Consider the following 25,983-nt stretch of genomic DNA (forward strand, 5'->3'; position numbering starts at 1 on the left):
AGAATACAGTTTCTCCTTAGTGATGTATCCCAGTCCTGAGAAGACCAAAATGAGTCCCCAAAACCTCTTTCAGTTTTTGATAAATAAAAATGCAAAGCGGTGAGGCTGGGGGTTTGCAAAGAATATATATATCATGAAGTACAATAAATAACTGCCAAAAATGCTTCAGGGAGGAAACGGATTCAGGTTTTTAGAGCTATTGCTCTGCAAAACCTTCTAACATGTGGGAAATGTTCCCGGGTATTTTACAACTTTCCTGGAAATGAATTTGAAGCCTCAGCTTTACAAAAACACATCATCTTCACCTGCACCTGTGTGAAACTCTACAAGATCCATATGCTTCTTGCACAACAGTCTCTCTCTTGCCTAAGCTTGCCTAAAGGTAATCTCCAGCTATGCCTCAAACTGTTTCACTAGAAGTAACAAGCAAAGAAAGGAAGGAATGTTTAGCCCATCCAAACTGGAATACAATTCAAATATACAGGTAAAATACAAGAGTGGACAAACAACAACGTCTTCCTCTATAATGTATTTGCGTTAAAACTCAAGGCAGAGATTTTAGTAACTTGACTAGATTTGTATGGAATCTAATATGTGCAGAAGGAATCGTTTGCTACATTGCCACAAAAATATTCTATTCATATCACCTTTACATTTCAGAAGACCCTCCCGTGCTCCAATGTAGAAAAACTTCTATTTGTGCAGATGAAATCCACATGGTTGGTTTCTATACTAGCACTGCCTTTCTTTCCATTGCCTAGTACGCCACCACTGTCTTTCCATTATTCTGCTCTGCAAGAAATGGGGCGAGGGGGTTCCCCTCCACCAAACACGATCCTAGAGTCTCTATTTGCAGTACTGACTAGATAAATGTTTATGAGATGGAGAAAGGTGCCTACTTATTAATTTTCTAGTATTTATGCCTATGTTTTATGGCCTCCATTTCTGGATATAGTCCTCAATAATAATAACAATTCCAACACAGAAGAGCAAAAAGGTTTAGGCTGTTAGTGAACAATCCCAGTAGATTCAGGGAAATAGTCTGTTAAGGACTACAGATCTGGTATGCCAAGACCTATGACTCTGACTCCTGTATTTTTCTTATTTTTGAATCCAATTCTGACCTCTGTCTTTAATTCCTTTATAAATGGAAAATGTCCATTAATCAGTAATAACAAATTTAAGGCAATTCATAATGACCACTTCATTCATCAGGTTATTCAAATTGATAGAACTCAAGATATATTCATTTTATTATACTTTCTGAACAAAAAACTTCCTTAAATTCCCATGACACTAAATATGCAACAAAGTAGACAATTAATTTTATCTTTATTTTGAAGTTAAAGCCAGAATTGGTACATTTCTACTTACTTCAACCACAACTCTGACTCACCCATAATTGCTTCCAATTTTGGCTTCACAAGTCCAGTTCTAAAGCCCTGGCTACACCTCACAAAACTGATAAAACTAAATCTAATTCTAAACACACTTTAGCAGCTCAGTAAGTAATCCACTTCACATGGAAACACGTATAGGCCAGGAAAGTACATTGGTGGAGAATGTCACTAATCAATTCAATGACAAAATTGAATTTAGATGGCAAAACAGCATGTCTCTCTTTGTCAAGGATATTAACAATACAGGTATCAGTAAATTACCTAAATAAAAGTATGCCTTATTTAAGAAGATTAGGATCCTTCACATCTGATTACTATTCCTACCTTAAATATGAATTTAATGGGAGGAAAGCTCTCCCAAGTTAATTGAATATGGCCAAATTCTTTGAAGAACAAAAGGTCAGCAGTGGTTAGTCTACAGTCCTAGAGTCAAAAACCAATCCAAAAGTTCAAGTGGTTTTATTCTGCTTCCTCAGCAATGTAATTATTATTGCCATTTCAAAAGCAGTGGCCAAGCTGATGGCAGACTTATTGATAACACAAGTCAAAGAGCAACTAATTGTTTCTTACCGGTACATTTCCCTAGTTGTCTATGAAGATGCTTTCTATAAGGCTAAACTCCACAGACCACAATTATTTACTTCCCCTACTCAGTTCTCTCTTATGGAGAGGAAATGGGCCCCTCCCAACTTCTAAAACCACATAAAACTGTGATTCAGCAGCCAGCTTAACAGCTTCTTCTCTCTCATATGCCAGTGAGTATTCCTGCAGCAAATAAGAACCTATTCTCCTTCATAGGAGGCAATAAGGACAAAGTAAAAGAGATTTCTATCGTATCTCATTCTCCAAATCCTGGCAGACAGTGAGAAGCTATTTTTGACAAATACGAATTCAGCAGAAAAAAAGGAGTGGGGATTAGAAGAAAACACTTTTCATGGATTTTTGTAATCAGAATCAAGTCTACTAAAATGGGCAATTATTTTGAAAGTTGGTCATGCACTCCCTATATTTTTTAACTAGTTGCCTTTTATTTTTATACTATTTTCATTTAATTGTAGGGGAGAAATGTACTGCATGTTTATTACACGAAGTTTTCCCCTGAAAGCTGTTCCATTCTTCAAAATTTAGGGCATTGATTCCCAATGCACACACAGTAGTATTTCTATGCATATGAAACAACTGTATGTATGATAGAATCTGGATCTCCAAATTGTACAGCTTCCCAGATTATATGGAAGTCAGCTCCAACAGTGTTTTTTAACATTTTGCAAACAATTGTGGAATACAGGTAGATTACACGGGTGGGAATGGTCAAAGTAGCCCTGTTCACACATGGATAGAAATCTTAGGTTGTTTTATTTCCATAGGGCTTAATTCAGAATGCGTCTGCAAAGAGCTATCTGACATCAAAAGCCTTTTGAAGCTCATAACCAAGCTTGGCATATAAAAGAAAATGTCACCAAAAACCAGGAGTCAATATTTTGAAAAAGATGTCCCGCTTTTGGCCAAATAGGAGCCAATATTTTGGAATATATGTCCAGGTTTTGGTCACCCAGGATAACTTGCTATCTAACACTACTTTGCAAAAAAATATTATTGGAGGATGTAGTCCAGCCACCTACCTTTTTCTTCCTCTTCCACATCACTGACAGATATTCCTATGGAATTACGAATCCTGGAAATGTGGGCTTTGATCTTTAGGTCAGATTCACCTCTACCATCTTTCTATGGATCATGAAGTCTGGGGTGTTATTCTATTTCTTTTCTCCCATATGACCAGTCAATTCGGCACATGACTGGCTGCATGTATAATTCAGAATTACTTTTGTTACCATCAAATGCAGCTCCTTTTGATGCCTTGGGCAAGAGGTGAGAGAACAATTACAATATGGTCTTACATTATCTAGACACCTGGAACCACTTGTGGTATTGTATAGTTTTTGTGGCTCTCCTGTCAGTAACTCCTAGCTATTGACTGCCTGGTGTGATGAGCCCTGTCACTGTTGCTTCACACTCAGCTTCAGTATAGCCTACCAGCATACTTCAGATGGTTGCTCCGGGCCCAGCCCATACACCTGCCACCTTCCAATTGCATAATGCTCATCAATACATGTACCTACGCAGGATCTCATTAGCTGTTTCAGGAGAAAAAAGAATGGCACAGCAAGATCTGACATGTCTCAATGATACTTCTTATATTTATAGATTGCTACATACTTGGTGAAATAGAAGAGTTGCTTCAACATTAACATATTGCTGAGATCACTATTATGCTGCATATATATTGGTTAAAACTGGTATGTAGAAATATATAAGCATGCCTCCCTGTTAGCTTAACACTCCCACCCCGTAGAAATTTCTGTTCTTCCTCACAAATCTAAGTCAGTTGATACTAAATAAAATTATCTAAAAGTTATTCACTGATGGTACCTTAGGTCTACTAGACTTGCTTTTAATATTCATCCTTCTGTTAGAGGGATTGTTCAATTAAGGGCATGTATAGGCACAGGTTGGTTCATTATCCTATGGTTAATAAACTTTTGGGCTTAAGTATTAAGACAAATCTCAAATATTACAAATCAATAAAATTCTGCCCCAAATTATTACTTCTATTTTGTTGTTGCTGTGTGCCTTCAAGTAATTTTTGATCTATGGTGACCCTATGGTAATCCTATCACAGGATTTTCAGTGGTTGAGAGTGTGACCCACTAAAGGTCACCTCATAGATTTCCATGTCTGAGCAGGGAATTGAACCTTGGTCTTCAGAGAAATACTCCAAGGCTCAAACCACAGTACCATACTGGCACTCTCTATTTTGGTCTCAATCAAGAGAGAAAAACTGGGAATAATAATAATAATAATAATAATAATAATAATAATAATAATAATAATAATAATAATACAATGCTCAAGAAAATGCTAATTTAAAACACAAAGCTATGATTTCCGTTCCATTATGGGTTGCTCATACAAATAATGGTATGACTGGAGGTTGGAAAACTTGGGTAATCTTAACATAGAATATCAGTGGAATAAAACATGGATAGATGGAAAAACTATTCAGGTGTTCAAACGATACTTTTCTTAAATTTTGTTTACAATAATGAAATGGTAACCCCACCTTCTTGTCAAACATGTGGTTGGTAAGATTTCCTTGATACATGTGCAACCTAAATAATTGACAACATTTGTTTTTCTTGTAACTTCCTTATTTTTCAATAATTTGAACAAAAAATTGACTCAGCTATGCAGCATTTAGTTTAATTTTTAAAAAAATTATAATCAAATCTTTCTTATTTAAATATATTGGTGTTTTGTTTTCATTGGTTATTTTAAAATAAATCAAGTTACTTTTAGTCTGTTTTATTTATTTGGCACAAACTACCTTTCTCCAATGAGGTCAAAGTCATTTGCACAGCTTTCATCCTCCCTACTTTATCCTCATTGCAACCCTGTGGGCCGGCTGAGGCTATCTGACTGTCTGATCCAAGGTTCATAGCTCAGGAAAAGGCTAAACAGGATACTTCAGTCATCGCTCTAACCATTACATTATACTAGATCCCATGGAACGGAACAGCATCAGTGACAAAGGGACAGCGTGATGATCAAACCCAAATCACCGGCCACGACACATTACATACAGGACTAGTCCTACTTTAAGACAAATCTGAAATTACTCTAAAGTCAAAAACAACACATTTCAGAGGCATTTTGTTGAAACAGAAGTGAAAAAGTTTTAGTTGAAAGCAAAAGGCGAAGTTTTGAAGACAGTTGTGAAAGACCACATGCAATTCCTGTTCACATCCAGAAGGCAGTCAAGTAGCAACATTTGTCATCACATTGATCACGAGATTCAGCTGACCAGTTGGCTCTGTGCATATCCCCTTCCTCCCTCTGTGCTCCATGTGCTTCTCTGCAAAGCAGCACACTCAGTGGAGAAGAATGACCACCTCAGATGTTTTGTGGCTAAAGTTATACAATAACTATAAATATGTTTTCCCTCAACTGAGAAAGGGTATCCCAAAAATAGGAATCTAATCAAGGAAGGAGAAAACATTTGAAGCTATTTGTCATTGCATAGAGGAACATATAAAAAAAGAACTACATCCTTTAAGATGAATTTGAACATAGAGTTGTGATATTGCTCTCAGTACTTTCTCATAACTGATGTCACCTGCATGATGAATGAGAGAGAATCACTGTTACGCAACCCTACCTCTAACATTCAGTCTACAGAAATTGATCAGACAAACATGACCTTCAGTCTGCCATCAGTCTGTGGGCCCCAAGTAGAAGTCCATGTAGTGAACAGTATTCTGGCGTTAAGTATGCTCTTGTCATAGTCATTTGCCCTTCCACACTGCTCAGTGCTCACATGATTCTGCCAAACTCTTCAATACTAAAGATGTTTGGACTATGGCCCACTTCGTAGGTCAACAGATAAACATGCATCTATGCATGTACCTTAACATATGGAAGGTGAGAAAACTTAGAGGGCTATGACTGGTTACAGCTCCTCAAAAATATACACTTGATGGCAAGGTCAAATTCACTTCAGCCTAATCTGTAAATAACGTAAATATACCTGTGCCATTTTTGTGTTTACAGAAATACCTGAAATGACCTACAGGAAAAAAATTATTTCAAAGGCCAAGAATAGGATGGGAGAACCTGGTTTCATACTTTATAATGTTCAGCAAAATTAAAAAAAAAACCTCTTTCCAAGGCAAGTGGAAACAATCTTGAACTTAGACTCCTGAAAAGGCTAAGATAATTTGCTCCTGTCCTGAATGTATTTCACAGTATTTAAGATAAAATAAGGAAATGTTGAAGCGGCAACTAGCTACTCAGGAAGAGTTTATCTGAACAATCACATCAGTGGATAAAACAGAAATCAGTTTGCTATAATAGATGCCAACATAAAAATGAATAAATGTGTTCTGAAATAAACTTTTAAAACATTCCCTTTAGTGGAAGATTGACTATTGCTAATCACAGCCATCTGATTGAGCACAGTTTGTTAGACTGGCTCTCGTGGCAAACTATTCTGGGTTTTCATGTGAAATCAAGAGATTCTCTGTAGCTCAAAAACTTTGATCTGTCTAGCGCTACTATGTTTAGCAAAGGGGAAAAAATAAAAATCATTACAACTATAATCTGGTGCCATTATTTTTATCAACTACATAAAAAGAAAAGCCAAGACAAAACACCAAAAACCTCTACTTGTAGTGCAAATAATGTATTTCACACATGAATAGCAAACACATCAAACTTGTGGGATGATTTCAAAAGACTACACATATCAAACATTCCTCTATGAATTGAAGGTTTTTTTTCTATATGCATTTTTCTTATTATGGGTGGTCTTCGTTGCATATTTCTTGATATATTTTAGGTGTAAACAATGCGATCTTTCACATGTTCTTGATTTGCAAGTGCCATCAGCACTGATCAACACAGACTGAGGAATTATGGGAGTTGTAGTCAAACAACTTCAGGAAGCCCACATTTGCCGGCTCTTGTTCTGTACAGGGACTCAACTAGCATGCGTCCAATAGTTTCCCCTTCCCCACTAAGATTAACAGCAACCCACATACTTTAATTAATAATACAAATATAGTATATAGACATATAGAGTGCATACAGAACAAGTTTTTATTTAAGACTTGCATTTAGTAGCAATTACTTACATTTAAAATTAATTCAAGCTATTTGCAAGCTTTGCCTGCTTGAATCTTACATGAATCTCTAATGTAGCTAATATCATTGAATCTCAAAAAAAAATCAGTGGAAAGGAAAAGAGAAGAAAAGACAAGAACAGGATGAAACCAAGCAGAATGTGGAGCTTGTTATTTGGGTTTAAAATACCTGACATAACAATGAGTGCTGTATTGGTTTGACAAGTATTTCACTGTTTTGTTGTTGCAAATTACTCAAAGTTGTTGCTTAACAAAGTGGGCAAAAAAGCCTACAGAAATAAAGACAGAACATTTCTTGTTTTTTTTTCATATCCCAGTTAATAAATCTACTTAGTATTCAAGAATATTTTCAATGTAGATCAGGTAAATGAGCAGGAAAGAACATTTTTGTACACGTGAGACTGACACAAAAATAACCATGAAGCTGGATTTTTTAACTGTAAAGATTGAATACTGTTGTTAATTTTGTGTTACAATCTTTTGAGTCTGGTTGCACTCCTCCATGAAAACACAGCTGCTTGTAAAGACAAGGAATAAAAGACTATTCATTCAAATAACTTTTTCTTGAAAGTAAATTTCAGTAATTTCAATATGGCTAATTTCCAACAGATATGCTTTGGTCCTACCTAAATTCTAATGTGGCTTTGTGCCTGAGTATAATATCGTAAGTGTTTTAGCTCTAATTAATGCAATTAAATACAAATTAATTACCATGGTTATAAACCCAGGAGGATTAGGCTTCAAAACCGCTTATAGAGGCAAGTCACTTGAGGTGCACAAAGCTGGAAAATCTCCCCGCCCCCGTCTAGAGTATTTCTATAATCAAGAGGGGTCAGAAATATGTCAAAGGCCATTTCAGGCTCTGTGTGTCTGTTCTTCATTGTTTTTAATGAAAGAAGAGCTCAATTTGCCAATCTAGTGGCAAATTCTTCAACTACTGACAGTCACCCTCTGACAGACATGTTCAATTTCCATCATGCCTTTCACAGCCAAGAAACAATCTGAAAAGCGAAGGTTGTGGGCACCAACCCTCTGAAATCAAAACAGTACACAGAAAGGGGACTTTGTTCTTTTTTACCCAGCACTAGGTGACAGGTGTCTCAAACTTTCTCTCATATGGATGCAAATTTTTATTCTGAATTATAGCTATTTATTGTGTAATCAAAATGACAACCTAGGTCACGAGTCACAATCCCATCAGTGACTACATCAAGACAATTCATAAAAGATGACAATTGAGAAATAACTATCAATTGCAGAATAACCATCCCATCTGAAAAACCACAAACAGGGACCACCCCTCCAATGGACTATAATTAATTTTGAAATATAAACACCATGAATTCAAAAAAAAAATCCTATGAACGTTGGAAGATAGAGTAATAGTAATTTTTAAAGAGAAATAATTAGTAATGTTGGAAACAAGCACTTAATATTCAGCAATTGCAGAATAGTTGTACAATATCTAATACAGGCAGTCCCCAAGTTACAATCAAGATAGGTTCTGTAGGTTTGTTCTTAAGTTGAATTAGTCTGTAAGTAGAAAAGGGTACATTTTTAAGTGTAACTCTAGCCAAATATATATAGTTTTGGATAGCATAGGGAAAGGTTAACACCCTAGTGGTATTTGTTTTGCTGTCTATGCCCCTGTTCTGAAGATTTCATCACACTTTCCATCCTATGATAATTGAATTTTTAAAAATTGGCTTGTTGTGGAAACAAGTATTAGTAATAATGCTTCAGTGGCAAGACCTTTTCCTAGGGATAGATTTCTCTCACTTCCTGTTGTCTCACCTTCGTTTGTAAGAATGAGTTGTTTGTAAGTCAGATGTTTGTAATTCAGGGACAGCTTGTAGTTGAAGACAATGCAACTCCTTGAATAACTGATCCAGCATGGACAGTTTTGGGGATACTGGGAGTTATAATTAAAAAGTAAATTTTCCAAGCTCTGTTCCCTTCTGAGAACTACAGTCCTCAAGTTTCCATGGTGAGAGGAAATGGTTGCTAAACTGGTTGACATCTATGAGGCAGAAACTCTCTACGCCCCTCTGCAGAAATTTGTTGTGTGTTTCCCATTTGGGACCCATGGAAGAGACAAGCAGTAGACCAGATAATAAGAAGCTGTGTCTTCCATTTGAACAATAAATATCCAGTCAAGCTTTGCCTCCCATTACCACCATTCATGGACAGCACACCATTTTTTTTACTCCTAAAGTCCCACCCTAGGTTTCATTCAGGGAAAAATCTGGAAAACAAGCCTAAATACAGTGTAAAAAAAAAAGTAAAGGTTTCCCCTGACGTTAAGTCCAGTCGTGACCGACTCTGGGGATTGGTGCTCATCTCCATTTCTAAGCCGAAGAGCCGGCGTTGTCCATAGACATCTCCAAGGTCATGTGGCCGGCATGACTGCATGGAGCGCCGTTACCTTCCCAATGGAGCGGTACCTATTGATCTACTCACATTGGCATGTTTTCGAACTGCTAGGTTGGCAGGAGCTGGAACTAACAGCGGTCGCTCCCGCCGCTCCCGGGGTTTGAACCTGGGACCTTTCGGTCTCCAGCTCAGTGCTTTAACGCACTTCGCCACCGGGACTCCAGTAGAGTCTCACTTATCCAACACTCGCTTATCCAACGTTCTGTATTATCCAAGGCATTTTTGTTTTCAATATATCGTGATATTTTGTTGCTAAATTCGTAAATACAGTAATTACTACACAGCATTACTGCGTATTGAACTACTTTTTCTGTCGAATTTGTTGTATAACATGATGTTTTGGTGCTTAATTTGTAAAATCATAACCTAATTTGATGTTTAATAGGCTTTTCCTTAATCTCTCCTTATTATCCAACATATTCGCTTATCCAACATTCTGCCGGCCCGTTTACGTTGGATAAGCGAGACACTACTGTACACAAAAAGAGCATTGACTCTATGTGGTTTGGGGGTTGAGGAGATAAAATTCAAGAAAATGATAGAAACAAGCTGGATGCAACTATTTGTTCTCAACTTTGTTTTCGACTTTGAAAGCAAAGCATTTTTGAGCCCTCTCTTAAGATTTCACTCAGCTATTATGAATTCAGCATTAAAAATGAAACTGCTGCATGAATGCCTCCAAAACAACTGCTGAATATTAGGTGCTTGCACATATTTGACACAAATTATTTCCAAAGCATTAAAAACTGCTTGCAATTAAAGAAAGGCAGTTCCCACATTTATTCTCCAAATTAAATAATAGATTTTAAGAACTTTAGAGGGGGAAATATATAACTTCACCACAGGAGACTAGGGATCCATTTGCTTTTAAATATTCTCAAAGAAATCAAGGAATATTTGCTTCATTAATTATGTTCAATGAACTCATGAGCACAACTAGAAGAATGGAAGGCTATGTTTTTCTCTGTTTAACCATTAGGTTAGGAATGGAAAGCCTGAGCTTTCTAGTGGATTTGGTTTACAAAAATCTTTCTCTCTCCCTGCCCAAGAACTGAGGTCTTCCGTGTTCTACTAGTAACTTTTTGAGAACTATCAGTAATTTACGTTGCAAGGTACATGTGTGTGGTTTTAGCTTTTAACGTTATTTTAACGATTGTCTTGTTTATTGTGGTTTTATCTTTCTTGAATTATGTGTGGTTTTAATATGGAAGGGTTTAGATTATTTATTTATTACAATATTTATATCCCGCCCTTCTCACCCAATAGGGAACTCAGGGCGGCATTATGTTTTATACTGACTGAGATTCTCATGATAAAAGACAAAATATAAGTCTTTTAATTAATATATAGATCTAATGGGAGAACTGAGCAACCATTGGCCCTTCAGATTTTTTAGACATCAACTTCTGGAAGTCCCACCCAGTGGTCAATGGTAAAAGATTCCAAGAGTTGTAGTTTTTCAATCTTGATCTAATTGTTTCCAAAAGGAAAAAAAGGCCGGTGCTTTAAAGATGTCTCTTATGACCATTTCTAAAGCTTGGAGCAGCTGGGCAAAATGTCAGCATGTTAAAGTTGAGTAGTACTGTTGTCTTTCAATTGCAGTAAAAGGCCTCAAATCCCATCTGACCTTGGAAGCGAAGCAGGGTCTGCCCTGGTTAACCTCTGATAAGAGCCTGCCAAAGAATACCAGATGCTACCGTGTTTCCCCTAAAATAAGACACTGTCTTATATTTTTTTAAGCTCTAAAGACCCCCTAGGTCTTACTTTCGGGGGAGGTCTTACTTTACTCTCTTCTCCACCACGGCAGCGGTGTGCAGGAGAAGGAGCGAAAGAGAGCCTTCACCGCCCGGGAAGGAGAGGAAGGGACCCCTCCTCTCCTTCCCGGGTGGCGAAAGAGAGCGCCTTCGCCGCCCGAGAAGGAGAGGAAGGGACCCCTCCTTTCCTTCCCGGGTGGCGAAAGAGAGCGCCTTCGCCGCCCGAGAAGGAGAGGAAGGGACCCCTCCTCTCCTTCCCGGGTGGCGAAAGAGAGCGCCTTCGCCGCCCGAGAAGGAGAGGAAGGGACCCCTCCTCTCCTTCCTGGGTGGCGAAAGAGAGCGCCTTCGCCGCCCGAGAAGGAGAGGAAGGGACCCCTCCTCTCCTTCCTGGGTGGCGAAAGAGAGCGCCTTCGCCGCCCGGGAAGGAGAGGAAGGGCCGCCTAGGTCTTACTTTCGGGGGGTGTCTTATATTAGACAACCCCCCCCCCCAAATTTCTACTAGGTCTTATTTTATGGGGATGTCTTATTTTTGGGGAAACACGGTATTGACTCTTTCAAAAAAAGGAACTGTTAATATCATCTCTGAGTATCCCTTGCCTAGGAAAACTATATGGAATACATGGGATCACCCTAATTTGAAAGGCAACTTGAAGGCACATGAACACTATACCCTTATAACAACAATCCAAAACTGGAAGAGAAGCTATGAATAAAGACTTCTTGAAGAGATGTTGACAAGCTTGAGGAGATGTTGACAAGCTGGAAAGCGTCCAGAGGAGGGTGACTAAAATGATTAAGGGTCTAGAGAACAAGCCCTATGAGGAGCGGCTTAAAGAGCTGGGCATGTTTAACCTGCAGAAGAGAAGGCTGAGAGGAGACATGATAGCCATGTACAAATACGTGAAGGGAAGTCATAGGGAGGAGGGAGCAAGCTTGTTTTCTGCTGCCCTGCAGACTAGGACACGGAACAATGGCTTCAAACTACAGGAAAGGAGATTCCACCTGAACATCAGGAAGAACTTCCTCACTGTGAGGGCTGTTCGACAGTGGAACTCTCTCCCCCAGGCTGTGGTGGAGGCTCCTTCCTTGGAGGCTTTTAAGCAGAGGCTGGATGGCCATCTGTCGGGGGTGCTTTGAATGCGATTTCCTGCTTCTTAGCGGAGGGTTGGACTGGATGGCCCATGAGGTCTCTTCCAACTCTACTATTCTATGATTCTATGATTCTATGAAACCCCCTGAAAACATGTCATAATCTAAGTCTGATGCCTATGAAAAGAGATGCAATCTAATGGTAAATACAAGAAAGCTTTCTTAAAATGCTTTCAGATTTACCTAAGATACTGGCACAGCAATGATAAGGCTAACCTTTCATTACACAAAATGGAAGGGTGGAATCACGACTGTATGCATACATCAAGACCGCATAGTCTAAATCTTTACTTTTTAAATTTTAAATTTAAGCTCAACACCCTTGTCAAATTATGTGAATAGCATCTATACCAATTACATCTTAAGGTTAGTCCCAATCAGAAACTCTGGTTGTATGTGATTTTAAATATATAGCATTTTGCTACTGGAAAACAGCCACAACTTTTTCCGAATGTCAAAATGACATTCTTATGTAAAGAAGCAGCACACCTTGGATTGAGCACAGGCAACAAGTTCAGAAACCTACTTTCCTTTGTGTCCCTCCCAATAGATATACAGTACATGTACTATATATCCCACTCTTTCCTCACCCACCTCCTCTGATTGGTTTTTTTGGGGGGTTTTTTGTCCTTAACATCCAGTGGGCATTCCTCTCCCCTTCTCATATTCTTTGCCCATCCCAAGATCTACAATTGCAGTATTTTGAAAGCTGACTGGCTCACACTGTCAGATCCTATTGCATGTCAGTGTGTTGCACTGCCAAAAGCTTAGCTCAGCATCAGGATGCAAGTCTGCTAGTTTATCACTCCCTATCCTATCCCTATATGAAACATTTTTTTCTATTTTTGGGTCACAAGATGTCGTCTATAGTCTCTGCTACACATGTACTAAAACGAACAATGTAATAAAAATCAGAGTAATCACTGAAGCATGCTGTCTAGCATTAGCTTTGACCTATTTGTTCAGGCTTTTTTCTTGGATTGTTCCAATTTCATTCTGCTGGCTACATTTCATGTCAGATGTTCACAGAGGGCAAATACAGACATACATAGGCATGTTACCACCAGCCTTATTTTAGCAATTGTTTCTTAAAGTTTACTTCGGCAACAAAAAAAGAATTAATTGAAAATATATTGCAATAGGATAATTAGGGGAGTCTATACTAAATGAATTGCATGTACTAACAGTTTCAGAAACACATTGCAATTTAGTAGAACAGATACAACTTATTTCCAAAACCTGCATTAGTAGAAAAATCCACACTCAGACTCCACATTAGAGTAAAATGAAAATAATGGTGGTTAGTATCCAGATGGGTATGGCCAACTACATTGTAGGGGAAGACAGTGGCAAACCTCCTCTGAGTATTTATTACTTAAGAAAACCCTATGAAATTTGTGGGGTTGCCATAAGTTGACAGGCAATGTGAAGGAAAGTTCACACACACTCACAAATGTAATATGGCAAAATAATAATAATCATCATCATCATCATCATTATCTTCCCTTTGTATTCAGTCATTGTTCTTAAACCTACAGTTAAAATAAAAGGAAGAAGGGCAGGTATTGATTGTCCTCGTTCCCCCTTTGGCTGAGCTAACAAACATTATTTTCTAAAACCTGATTTGAAAAATTCATTATTTTATTTTTATGTTGTACTCAGAGCATAACACAATAAAATGCATTTCTATCACTGGGATAGGGGAAAGTAGAGTCTTAGCTCACACTATGTTCTTTGTGAAGTAACCGCTTGGTGGGGGATAAATATTATTTCCCATCAGGTGGACATGGTGTCTACACTAAACACTGACCAATACAGACACAAACTTAAATGTATGTGCAGTATTCACCCTTCTTGCTAGGCTGTTCTTAAACTTTCAGAGTCCTAGTTCAATAATCAAACTGGATCATATGCACATCCAAAGATAATCTAGATTAGAAGACCACTGCTATATATGATCTTAGGAGCAGCTTCAAATCTAGTATGGGGTTGGGAGGGGTAATGACCCTATAAATGTAGGAACAAAGTTTTGTGTCCTGTACCTGTTGTTGGTCCCATCACCCCACGATGTTTGACATTGTGGCTCTTTCTCCCAAGAGAAGTGAGGATGGCTCCATCCTTGTCAAGATAGGGGTAGATGAAGCCTCTGGTTATTAAAAGTGGATTTTAAAATATTTTAATCTGTTTTTAACTGACATAATTAATATATTTTCTTGTACTTCACTTAGGGGGCTCTGTTGGCAGAAAGTAAGTGATCTTAGAGATCAAGCAGGTTTATATGAGAAGATATGGTTCTTTAAATAGCTTGGATTGAGTCAAATATGGGGTTTTTCCCCTGATACTTTTTTACTATCAAGGGAAAAAAGTCACATGTAAGATTTTAAAAATCTAAAAACCAAATTCTATTATGCACAAGAAATATTTTGGCTCCACCCATGACTATATTATTGCTTTATTAGAAACGAAGGCTCCAACAGTAAACACCAATTACATATACCAAACTAAGGTGCATGTGTGTGTGTATTTTAATGAACTGCAATTTAAATAAAATATGGCTCTCTTACCTGAGTCGTTTTTGCACGTCTGCCATGCATGCTATTGCTATGGCTCAATTTGGAATGATTGATTCCTTCAGAAAGGCAATGGGATTTTCTACACGGGAGCGTGTTGTAATTACTGTAAGAAGGTATATTCTCCATTGTGGCTGGTGACATTTTGTGTTTCTCAGTGTCTGGTATATGAGGCACTAAATTTCGGCAGTACCCCCCTAATGTGTTTCGTGGGCCACCATTTATGGTAGTGCTTGAGTTGGGAGGGGAATACAAGTCACTCATCGAATTGGCACGTTGACATGTGACCAACGGTGGATGACTGTTGCCAGGCTCTCTCCCTCGTATCTCCTCACAGTCCTTTTCTTCACCACAGCCGAGGATTTCTTCGTTGCTTGTCAAATGTTCTTGACTCAGATCAGAGAGCGAAAATTCTAAACTGTCCTCCCTCCAGATATCTGCTGATTTTGAACGTTTCTTCTTGAAACTCAGTGGCTCCAAGAAAGTGGTGCCATTTGTTGAATATGAATGTTGCCTACTATCCCCTTCGGCCAAGTACGTCGACTCGTCTCCATAAAGTCTCCCTCTTTCTGAATTTGGCATACTCTGCATTGAGGCTGCCATGAGAACTGTGCTGCTGTCCACACTGGGGGTGACAGAGGAATCGGTGTGGTAAGAAACAGGCCTCAAGCCCATATCCATCCTGTCTACCCAGATTGGACTTCCAAAATCCTCCAAGTTGGCCTCTTGTGTAAAAGGCTCCAAGCCATTTTCTGCCAAGGACTGGGGGATGCTAGGAGTACTGCTAGATCGTGTGCTTACTTCTGAGTTCCTGTGAATAATTTTTCCTGAGGAAGCGTGTCTGGTCCGGCGAGATGCTTTGTTTGAAAGACGAAGAGAACGTGATGTGTGCTTTCGACCCAAGCTAGCATGTTTTTCTCCATAAAACTGATGGTCTACATTTTGGCTCTCTGCATTTCCCATGGTTGTAATATCTGCAACAACAGGAAACATAAATGTTTAAAATGCAAACCTTCAAAATGCAAACCAGCAATAGTGCTCTGGCATAAGATAATACACAGTCAACAGTCTACCTTAGACAGTGTTCCTAGCAGACATAGACATAATCCTATATGGTGTTGTTGTTGCCTGAATTGACTTAGGTGACAGATGAATCTATCTTAGGGTTTTCTTGGCAAAATTTGTTCAAAGTGGGTTTGTCATTATCTTCCACTGAGGCTGAAAGAGTGTCATTTTTCCAAAGTCACCCATGGGTTTCCACAGCTGAATGTGGATTTGAAATCTAATTCCATAAAGTCCTAGTTGGACCCTCAAACCACTACACCATACTGGCTCTCAATTCTATATACCAATGTATATTCAAGACAGAAACACCATATGATGTTTTGTGAAATATGAACAGGCTGCAATAAATGTACATTTCCTACAGTTCTCCAAAAAAACTGAAAAACATGGAACATGGTACTGGTTACAGAATTAATATTCTCTAAAATCTTTTCGTGTTTAAACAGAGTATAGTAGTTTCTAGCCCTTATGTTTATGAAGACAGGTTTGAGAATGTGTGGGAAATAGCCAATGAAACCTCACAAACCAGGATTTTATAGATGACCTTTTCGGTAATATGAAAGTCAGATTTCATATAGCCCTGATGAGCACAAGCAGACTATATTCAAAAATAGAAATAAGAAGTTACGTATAGAGATGGGTTACTTCTATCAGAGCTATACTCTAAAATGTAAAAATTTTCAAGCTCTGGTTGTATAAATATCAAAACATAAATATGTAGCCCACAAGTTTGCACTGCACTCTTTTAGGGAATTAAAATCTCTCTTCAGATGAATTGATAATCCAATTCTGATATGCCATTTCTGTCCTCTCCCCATTGTTACTGCTGTCACATTTGTGAATTGGATCCTGTTCAGTATCAGACACAGGAGAAACTCCACTCCTTCTATCGATCCCTGTCTGCAATAAAAGTTTGCTGCCCTACTGAAAGAGGAAGGATAGATGGGAATAAAAGCAGGATTAACCATAGAGATAGTTGGGAAAAGGCAAGAACAACCTATCAGTGTTTATCCTACTGGCATAACAAAGACAAACCAATATAAAGTGACATCCAACAGTACATTCACAACTCTGAAACATCCCTTTACATAATACATCTGTCTTCAGCCTAAATTATGCAAAACAGAAGAACATTTAGAAAAGTCTATGCAAAATATGTGAAGCCATGCAAAATTTAATTTAATTTATATCAGCTGCCAAAGTCTACTTCCTGCTTATTACAGAATCTAGGTTGGCACTCTTTAAAAAAATCCGAATTACACAGTTTTCTGGGGGAAGTCGGAAGAAGTTTCTTTTCAACAACTTTTACTTAAGGCCATCAGCTACAGCTGTCAACAACACCTTTCCAGTATTAAAATTCTACCTATATCCACTTGCTCTATAATAACACGCCAACTCTATAACAGGGTAAAGTAAGACAGCTGTAGAAGGTGCAAATAGCATCCCTGCCTCACCTTGAGTATTGCATTTCATAGCAGCGTCTGAACAGTGCAATGCTCCCAGATGACCCCCCTCCATGTAAGTTTGTTATTGTCTGCTATTTCTTCAATAACAGGGGTACTACTACATGATTTCAGAAACTACATCACCCAATGCTAAATCTGTTGTAGGGATTTACTATCACTGTTTCCACTGCTGCTGGTTATTTCTCCAAGTGTTTTTTTTCTGAAACACCCAAAATTTGAAAAGGTGATGATCCATTTACCACTTTCGGGCTTAAAAGAAGAAAAATGCAATTTTCACACAGAAAACATAATTTCCTCTGCAGTAAAGTTTATCTGCAGAAATGCCATGTTATGTGCTTAAAAAAACAATTTAAATTTTTGCACAAAATAAATGTGCAATTGTGAATTGTCTTCAAAACTGTACAGTTTTGGACGATACTTAACTCTGTCAGAAAGGGGTGGGTGGGTGGGATTATAAATTCTCACTGTTGAGAATGATATTATAAAGTATTGCATCCCTCCTGAGAATGGGTGGACAATGAAGCGTGATGACTGCAGTGCTGGACCAGCTATACTAAACCAGAAAGCTCATCAGGTGATTGGAGACCAGTCACTTTTCTTCAGGCTGACCTACCACACAAAGTTGTAAGAATAAAATATGGGGGAAGTTCTCCAAGCCATTTTGACCTCACAAAATGAAAGGCAGAAAGTATATGTGACAAATAAATTCTCTATTTGTTCAGGTTTACAAATGGGTTACAGAGTGGTTTTACAACAACTGGACTGCACATACCAGAATTCTTCACCACTCGCAATGTTGACTAAGGCTGTGAAGACCTGAGGTCTAGTATCATCTCAAGGGGAAACGTGATGCCCACTCCTGTTTTACAATGATAAAGCCTACCCACTACAATGTTTTCCACTGAAACAGCCAACTGCACCTCCAGCCTTTTAAAGATGGAAAGGTCTACTCTTTCACTGGCCATCCTCAAAACTATGTGATCACCATGCCATGTCCAGTTGGGAACAAAATGGGCACAAAGATTCTTATCTAAAGAGAAGCTGCTCATTTTAGACTAATGGTATTTTTAAAAACCCATACCTAGACAAGCAGCAATTTGCTGGGTGAGTAAAATAACAGAATCTTATTTGCCAGTTCAGCACATGCAATGAGCCCTACACAAAACATAAATAATGGACATGATCATGCAAAATTTAAAAACCTTCCCCTTCTCTGACAGAAATAACCTAAGAATAATCTATATTGAGCTTTAAAAAATAATAAAACTAGCTATGGGAGAAGTGCTTTCCTACAAGGAGTGATGCATTCCCTACCACAACAACCCACACCAGTGATAATGGTTGACTTAATAGCTTCTCCGTCCTTTGGAAAACAGAGAGGTTTTAGCAAGCAAAAGCACATAATAAAAGACATCCACAGAACCGTGCTCTGCTGTAAGCAGTCAACCCTTAAAATAGTGCAGCTAATAGCAACTTGGGCATTTAATTTGTTTTTGGGCATTTTGTAATGTTTCAGATACTGAAACATAACAAAAATAAATAAAACCCACAATTAAAAAAAGAAAAATCTAGGGTTTATAGGACTATTTGAAGGGCTGAAGCCATGTTCAAACAGATTGTACAGCCACCATAAAACAGTCAGAGCAGCATAATGGCTTTAAAGAATAATTGCGAGACATGCCTCAATTAACAAAGCCTCTGACAAAAAGGCTTCTTTTTACAAAATCTATTTATAACCAACCATACCTTCCCCATTTTCTTCTCACACCTTGTTTAGTGGGAAGGTTTTCAGCATCAGCACTAGAAGAGCGGGGAAGAGGGGCCAAAGAAACACAAATGTCAGACACCAGATTGTAGCAGTGTTTCTGGAATAAATACTCCAATATTCTTGAGCTGGGGAAGGGTAGGAGTCTACTATAGCCAGTCTATTGCCAGATATACCTACCTAAAACAGGCAGGATGAGCAGCAGCTGCTTTAGAATCTATTACAGAGCGTGTATGAACAGCAAAACAGTGAGAAAAGGGAAGAGGCCATAGAAGTTGCCTTGCTAGTTCCCCACAGGATGTTAAAAAATAGACCTATATGTTTGGTCTCTAAAATTGAAGTCATAATAAAAGTGGAGGGTGGGGGGGGGGGGAGTAAATCCTGAATGCATTTTTGAAGATGTGTTCATGTAGCTTTAAAAGGTTCGACATGTTTTTGTTCAGCTATGCGAGGCTTACCTGATTTGGCTGTTTTCGTTCACATGCACACATTTTTAATTTTGAATAAAAAGTTTTCTGAAAGATGCTGAACTACTCCTCATTTTTTATGGTATACAAGCTTATCTCTACTCTTTCCATGTTATTTCTGGCCATGGTATCAATGCGTCTGAAAAATAAGTAATGCCCAAGAATACATGTACTTCATCATCTGAGATATGCATGTAATAATGGGCCTTTCCAACAGCCTCCTTGATCCACAAACCATTCAAGCTCATTCAATTCTGAACTCGTTGAACTTAATAAACTCTGTGGGACTTAGTTCTCTATAGACACTAGAACTTGAATGACCATGCTGGACAATGGATTCTGGGAATGGTGCTCCAACAGAATAACATTTTCCATTGTGACTGAACTTTTAAAAGAAAAATTGATAAAATTGTGGCACTCCAGATGTTGCTAGATAAAATCCCCATCTTTTATCACATCTGTCTGTCACAGCTCAGACTTCTTCTGTGAGGACTCTAAATAAAATATGTCCATAATATCCTTTTGGGATTTTTCCCCTGTTAAAGTAAGAATGACCTTCAGGAAACATAAAAAATCAAGTTGATTTAAATTGCTGAAGTTTCAGACTTTCTGAACTTCAACATTAAATATGAAGTACCTTGCAAGACAACAGATTGCATATTTAAAATTAGATTCTAGTGGGAAGCTGTTGCCATCAGATCCATACTTTCTGTTGGAAACAAAGCTTAAGACTGTAAAAATGGGAGGAAAGAAACAAATAGCATGTTTCAAAAAAACATAACAGCCATCCGCTGATACATGTTTAATATCAGGCTCAAACTACACATCAGGATATCTACATTATTTCGCTCTTATCTACAAAGAGTGAAAAGGAGCTGGGTTTGCTGTTGTATCTGACCCTCCTCCTTTGGACTAAAAGCTTTGGAAAGTTATCTTTTGGAGTATAGCTGCCAGAATAATCCAACCCGTATGGTGGCTAGGTTGGCTGGGGGATTCTGAGAGCGGTATTACCAAAAACTAATGTTTTCTGATTCTCTCCGTCTTTTCCCCTCTGTCCTACCACTTTTTTACCTGTTGCTTTTCTGCTAGCAAACATGCCATCAGAAGGGAAGCTGCAAAAATATGGGAAGAGAAGCTTATTTAGTACTTGCCTTACTTACCTGTGCCCTCTTGAGTCTAAATAAATATATTTACTTATTATGTGATGAGGGCACATGTAGCTTTAAAAGAGAGTAGAGGACACTTAACTCTCTGTTTACTGTCATGGAGAACAGTTTCCATCACCCCCGACCAGAAGAGTACCATCTGAGGGACCACTTACTCTTGTAAAAGAAACAGATTTGCTGCTATTAATATAATTTATGTCTCAACCTCATGCATCAGATAAAGTGGAGCCAAAGAAGGAGAAGGAACTAAAGCTCATATTAACTCTATCATATTATTGCTGGAATTCAAAGAAATTCTAATATCATGTATTAGCACAGAGCTTTCCAAACATTTCATATTGTGACAAACCTTTTAGATATGCATTATTTCATGACACAATAATTCAGTTTTACTAGCAAACTGGACGTTAAACCAACCCCTTATAAGAAATATACACACATAGAGAAATTGTAATAATGAAATCTATGGGAAATAATATAGCTCATGAAACCCTTTCATTTATATTTTTTTAAATATATGATTTGTAAGATAATAACATACATTTCCAAGATTTTTGTCCTTTCTTATGTTTGCACAACACACCTACACACTTCAGCTGACACATTAATGTGTCACGACACACAGTTTAGAAAGCTCTGCTTTAGCATTTCCTTGGAATGAAGTATTTCAAAAAAAAAAATCAAAAACAACTCAAAAGACTGTGGCTATATACTTCATTTTGTAATCCACGTTAACTCAAGTTGAAGTATATAATGTATTCATAAAATGTCTTACAGTGATTGGAATCAGGAAGCAAAAAAGGGGGGGAAATGAAGATAGCATCACTGGCAGCTCGGTAGAGATTCTTGTTTTTCTGTACTGCTCAATGAGGTAATGTGAGGCGGCAAAGTCCCATGGAAAATGCACGCAACATACGTACCTTATAAGGCAGTATCCAACACGACTTCTGCTGAGAGAAGTGTGGAATTTAGATGTATAGAATGACAAATGCTTTCAAAATGAACAGTTACTGGAACCGCAGAATCTGTCACCACCTGCCACTCAAAGACTCCATTACTGTCTTGTCGGAGCCTGTGAACATGTGCCAAAAACCTGGTGGGGAAGAAAAGAGAGAAGCAAAACAAAAGGATTAGCCAGAATGGAGATATAAAGTTCCTCTTTCTGCAAAAAAAGGCATGACAACATCAACACTTACCTGTAAAATAATTATATTTCTACTCTATTATAAACCTCTGTGTGTTTGCAAGGGGGTGACAGATTAGAATATTGCTTGTTCTTCAATATCACTGCGGACAGGATGGTACCACAGGCAATTTAGATAAGACACAGAATATTTTTGGCAATTCAAGATATAAAGCTTAATTTGGATACATTGGTTAAACAAGGGCAGGATAGGGGAAAAACTGAGAAACAAGTACAAGTTAAGTATCACTTCTATGCCATCTTCATGCATTCCTATACAATGATGCTGACTGTGAGATAAACAAATAAAAGAGGCAGAGGTTTAGAACAGAAAGATTGCTATTGAAATGCCTCTGCACTGGCAAAAGTTCAGAATACAAACTGAATTTAACAGGGCAGCAATTGGAGGAACTGGTTTAACTGGCTTCCATGAAAAGAAATTGCACAATTATATACATAGCTAACAGTATAGGCCAAGACAAAATATGCTTGCTGATTAACAAAATGGGGCATGTCTATGGCAGCGTTTGCAAAGGATTTTATGTTGAAGCCACAAAGATAGAATTCTTTTTTATATGCCGTCAATGCAGGGAGGTTATCCAAAGCAAGACAGATGTGACAGATCTATCACACTGTGGTTCAAGCCTCGGATCACACCAACAAAATCTCAGTATCAACTGGAGTTTGAGGGGAAATATCATTTTCAGAGTGAGATTACTTCTGAGAAAAAAAGATCAGTCAATAAGGAATAATCAAGAATCATGAGAACAGGCCATTCCAATCTGTGCCTTAATGTTCTGTCCCTAATGGTTTTTAAAATAAGTTTAGAAGAATTCTGATAGAGGTTTATATTTCCCTCCATGGTATTATGCCTGTTGTGGTCAGAAAGAAGTCAAAACTTAGATAGATAGATAGATAGATAGATAGATAGATAGATAGATAGATAGATAGATAGTCTATTTCTTTCAGTCTTGTGCCTTTCTTCCTCTTCCCATTTTTAAACTGAAGTTGAGCTTTGAAAAGGAGTTCAAAAGTTGTCCAGAAGCTCGGAGATGTTAATAACAAGAGGCTCATTTATACTGACATAAGACTTATTGTCATGCCACCTGCTAACAATGTAAAAGGCTGGATTTGTGTTAACAAGCAAAGATCCTACAGGCAAGTCTTCTTCCACCTGCATCTTGTATGTGGTATCATTCATAAATAAATAAATAAATAAATAAATAAATAAATAAATAAATAGTATATGTGCCAGGCTAAGACTCAAAAGAGACATGCACAAAAGGTGGAAAAGGGGAGAAATCACCAAAGAAGGATTCAAATGTATAGCCAACTCCTGTAGGAAAAAGGTTCACAAGGCTAAAGCGCAAAATGAGCTCGGGTTTGACAGGGACATCAAAAACAACAAAAAAGGCTTTTTGCTTACGTTTGTAGAAAAAGGAAGAACAAGGAGGCGATAGGGCCTCTGCGAAGAGAAGACAGGGTGAGGGTGACAAGGGACAGGGAGAAGACCGAGGCAAAGAAGGCATTAAGTAGTTCTCTACTTAATGCCTTCTTTGCCTCGGTCTTCTCACAAAAAGAAAGCCGTCTTCAACCTCAGCAACATGGAATGGACGAAGGATTACGGGAAATCCAACCCCAAATAGGAAAACAAGTTGTTCAGGAACACCTGGCCGCTCTAAACAAATTCAAGTCCCCAGGGCAAGATCAACTACATCCAAGAGTATTGAAGGAACTAGCTGAAGTTATTTCAGAACCACTGGCAATCATCTTGGAGAGTTCTTAGAGAACGGAAGAAGTCCCAGCAGATTGGAGGAGGGCAAATGTGGTCCCTATCTTCAAGAAGGGAAAAAAGAACGACCCAAACAATTACCGTCCAATCAGCCTCACGTCGATACCAGACAAGATTCTGGAAAAGATCATTAAGGAAGTGGTCTGCAAACACTTAGAAACAAATGCGGTCATCGCTAATAGTCAACACGGATTTACCAAAAACAAGTCATGCCAGACTAATCTGATCTCTTTTTTCGATAGAGTTACGAGTTGGGTTGATACAGGGGATGCTGTGGATGTAGCGTACCTGGATTTCAGTAAGGCCTTCAACAAAGTCCCCCATGACCTTCTGGCAAACAAACTAGTAAAATGTGGGCTAAACAAAACTATAGTTAGGTGGATCTGTAATTGGCTAAGCGAACGAACCCAAAGGATGCTCACCAATGCGTCTTCTTCATCTTGGAAAGAAGTCATAAGTGGAGTGCCACAGGGTTCCGTCCTGGGCCCAGTTATGTTCAACATCTTTATTAATGACTTAGATGAAGGGTTAGAAGGCACGATCATCAAGTTTGCAGACGACACCAAACTGGGAGGGATAGCTAACACTCCAAGAGACAGGAGCAGAATTCAAAACGATCTTAACAGACTAGAGAGATGGGCCGAAACTAACAAAATGAAGTTCAACAGGGACAAATGCAAGATACTTCACTTCGGCAGAAAAAATGGAATGCAAAGATACAGAATGGGGGACGCCTGGCTTGACAGCAGTACATGTGAAAAAGATCTTGGAGTCCTCGTGGACAACAAAATAAACATGAGCCAACAATGTGATGCGGCTGCTAAGAAAGCCAATGGAATTTTGGCTTGCATAAATAGGGGTATAGTGTCTAGATCCAGGGAAGTCATGCTACCCCTCTAATCTGCCTTGGTCAGACCACACCTGGAATTCAGTCCAATTCTGGGCACCGCAACTGAGAGGAGATGTTGAGAAGCTGGAGGGGCTTAAAGAACTGGGCATGTTTAGCTTGCAGAAGAGAAGGCTGGGAGGAAACATGATAGACGTGTATAAATATGTGAGGGGAAGTCATAGGGAGGAGAGAGCAAGCTCGTTTTCTGCTGCCCTGGAGACTAGGACACGAAACAATGGCTTCAAACTACAGGAAAGGAGATTCCACCCGAACATCAAGAACAACTTCCTCACTGTGAGAGCTGTTCGGCAGTGGAACTCTCTCCCCTGGACTGTGGTGGAGGCTCCTTCTTTGGAGGCTTTTAAGCAAAGGATGGCTGGCCATCTGTCGGGGGTGCTTTGAATGTGATTTCCTGCTTCTTGGCAGGGGGTTGGACTGGATGGCCCATGAGGTCTCTTCCAACTCTATTATTCTATGATTCTATGATTCCATGTATAGCCAAGAGGGATGATGACATCAGCTGCAACACAGTAGTATCTGAAGAGCCACACATTCATCATTCCTGGTTTAAGATATAACACTAAACAATAAATTGGCACTAAATGAAATATTATTAACTGCTTGTCTAATCTTTTCTTCTGTTGTGGGTTCCATTTACACTGACCATTTCATGACGTTTCAAACTAGTATTAAAGAAAGTAGTTTTGCTGCACAGATGAATACACAGGAAATCCTAAAATCAGTTTGAGGCTCAGATAGGGAATACACAAACCAAAGAGCACTGATGCACACTAAAAAGTTTTTTTTCTGGTGCTTTTGTGAGAAGCTTCGAACTGCATTAAATGGCCAGTATAGATGGGGCCATGATTTCAATTCTCTTCCTCCTCAAATCAAACTCTGATTTGCAAACCTGTTTGCAAGGCAAATAGAACCATAATTTGAAGGTCTGAATAAAAAATCTCAGCACATGAGGAAAAGGGAAAGGATGAGAGAAAACTGTGCAAACCTAAAATTTGCTAATGCATTGGTTGGTTAAAGTAAAATTAACCAAAACCGACTGAATCAATTGTGGATTGGTGAGTCAACACATTGGTATATTCTAAAAATTCTTTGGTCAGGAGTAATAAGGTTTAGGCCAATGGTGAAACATACTTTTGATGTTGTGTCTGAACTAAACTAATCCCC

General features: G+C 38.5%; 1 protein-coding gene across 12 annotated transcripts in view; it reads right to left on the reverse strand.

Moving 5' to 3' along the window:
- Positions 1 to 25,983, reverse strand: part of tiam1 (TIAM Rac1 associated GEF 1) — a 289,209-nt gene that overhangs the window by 103,359 nt on the left and 159,867 nt on the right. For 10 of the 12 annotated variants that reach the window (XM_008107611.3, XM_008107615.3, XM_008107610.3 and 7 more), the window contains 2 exons: positions 21,855 to 22,027; positions 15,000 to 15,979 (listed from right to left, as the gene is read on the reverse strand). In XM_008107611.3, coding sequence (XP_008105818.2) covers positions 15,000 to 15,968 — 969 coding nt within the window. In that variant the 5' untranslated portion in view covers positions 15,969 to 15,979; positions 21,855 to 22,027. Of the gene's footprint in view, positions 1 to 3,022; positions 3,364 to 14,999; positions 15,980 to 19,282; positions 19,337 to 21,854; positions 22,028 to 25,983 lie in introns of those variants that run through there. The other 2 variants (XM_008107614.3, XM_062975050.1) reach the window with 2 other exon arrangements.

The sequence above is a fragment of the Anolis carolinensis genome, chromosome 3 (assembly GCF_035594765.1).
Source record: "Anolis carolinensis isolate JA03-04 chromosome 3, rAnoCar3.1.pri, whole genome shotgun sequence".
NCBI classification, from domain to species: domain Eukaryota; kingdom Metazoa; phylum Chordata; class Lepidosauria; order Squamata; family Dactyloidae; genus Anolis; species Anolis carolinensis.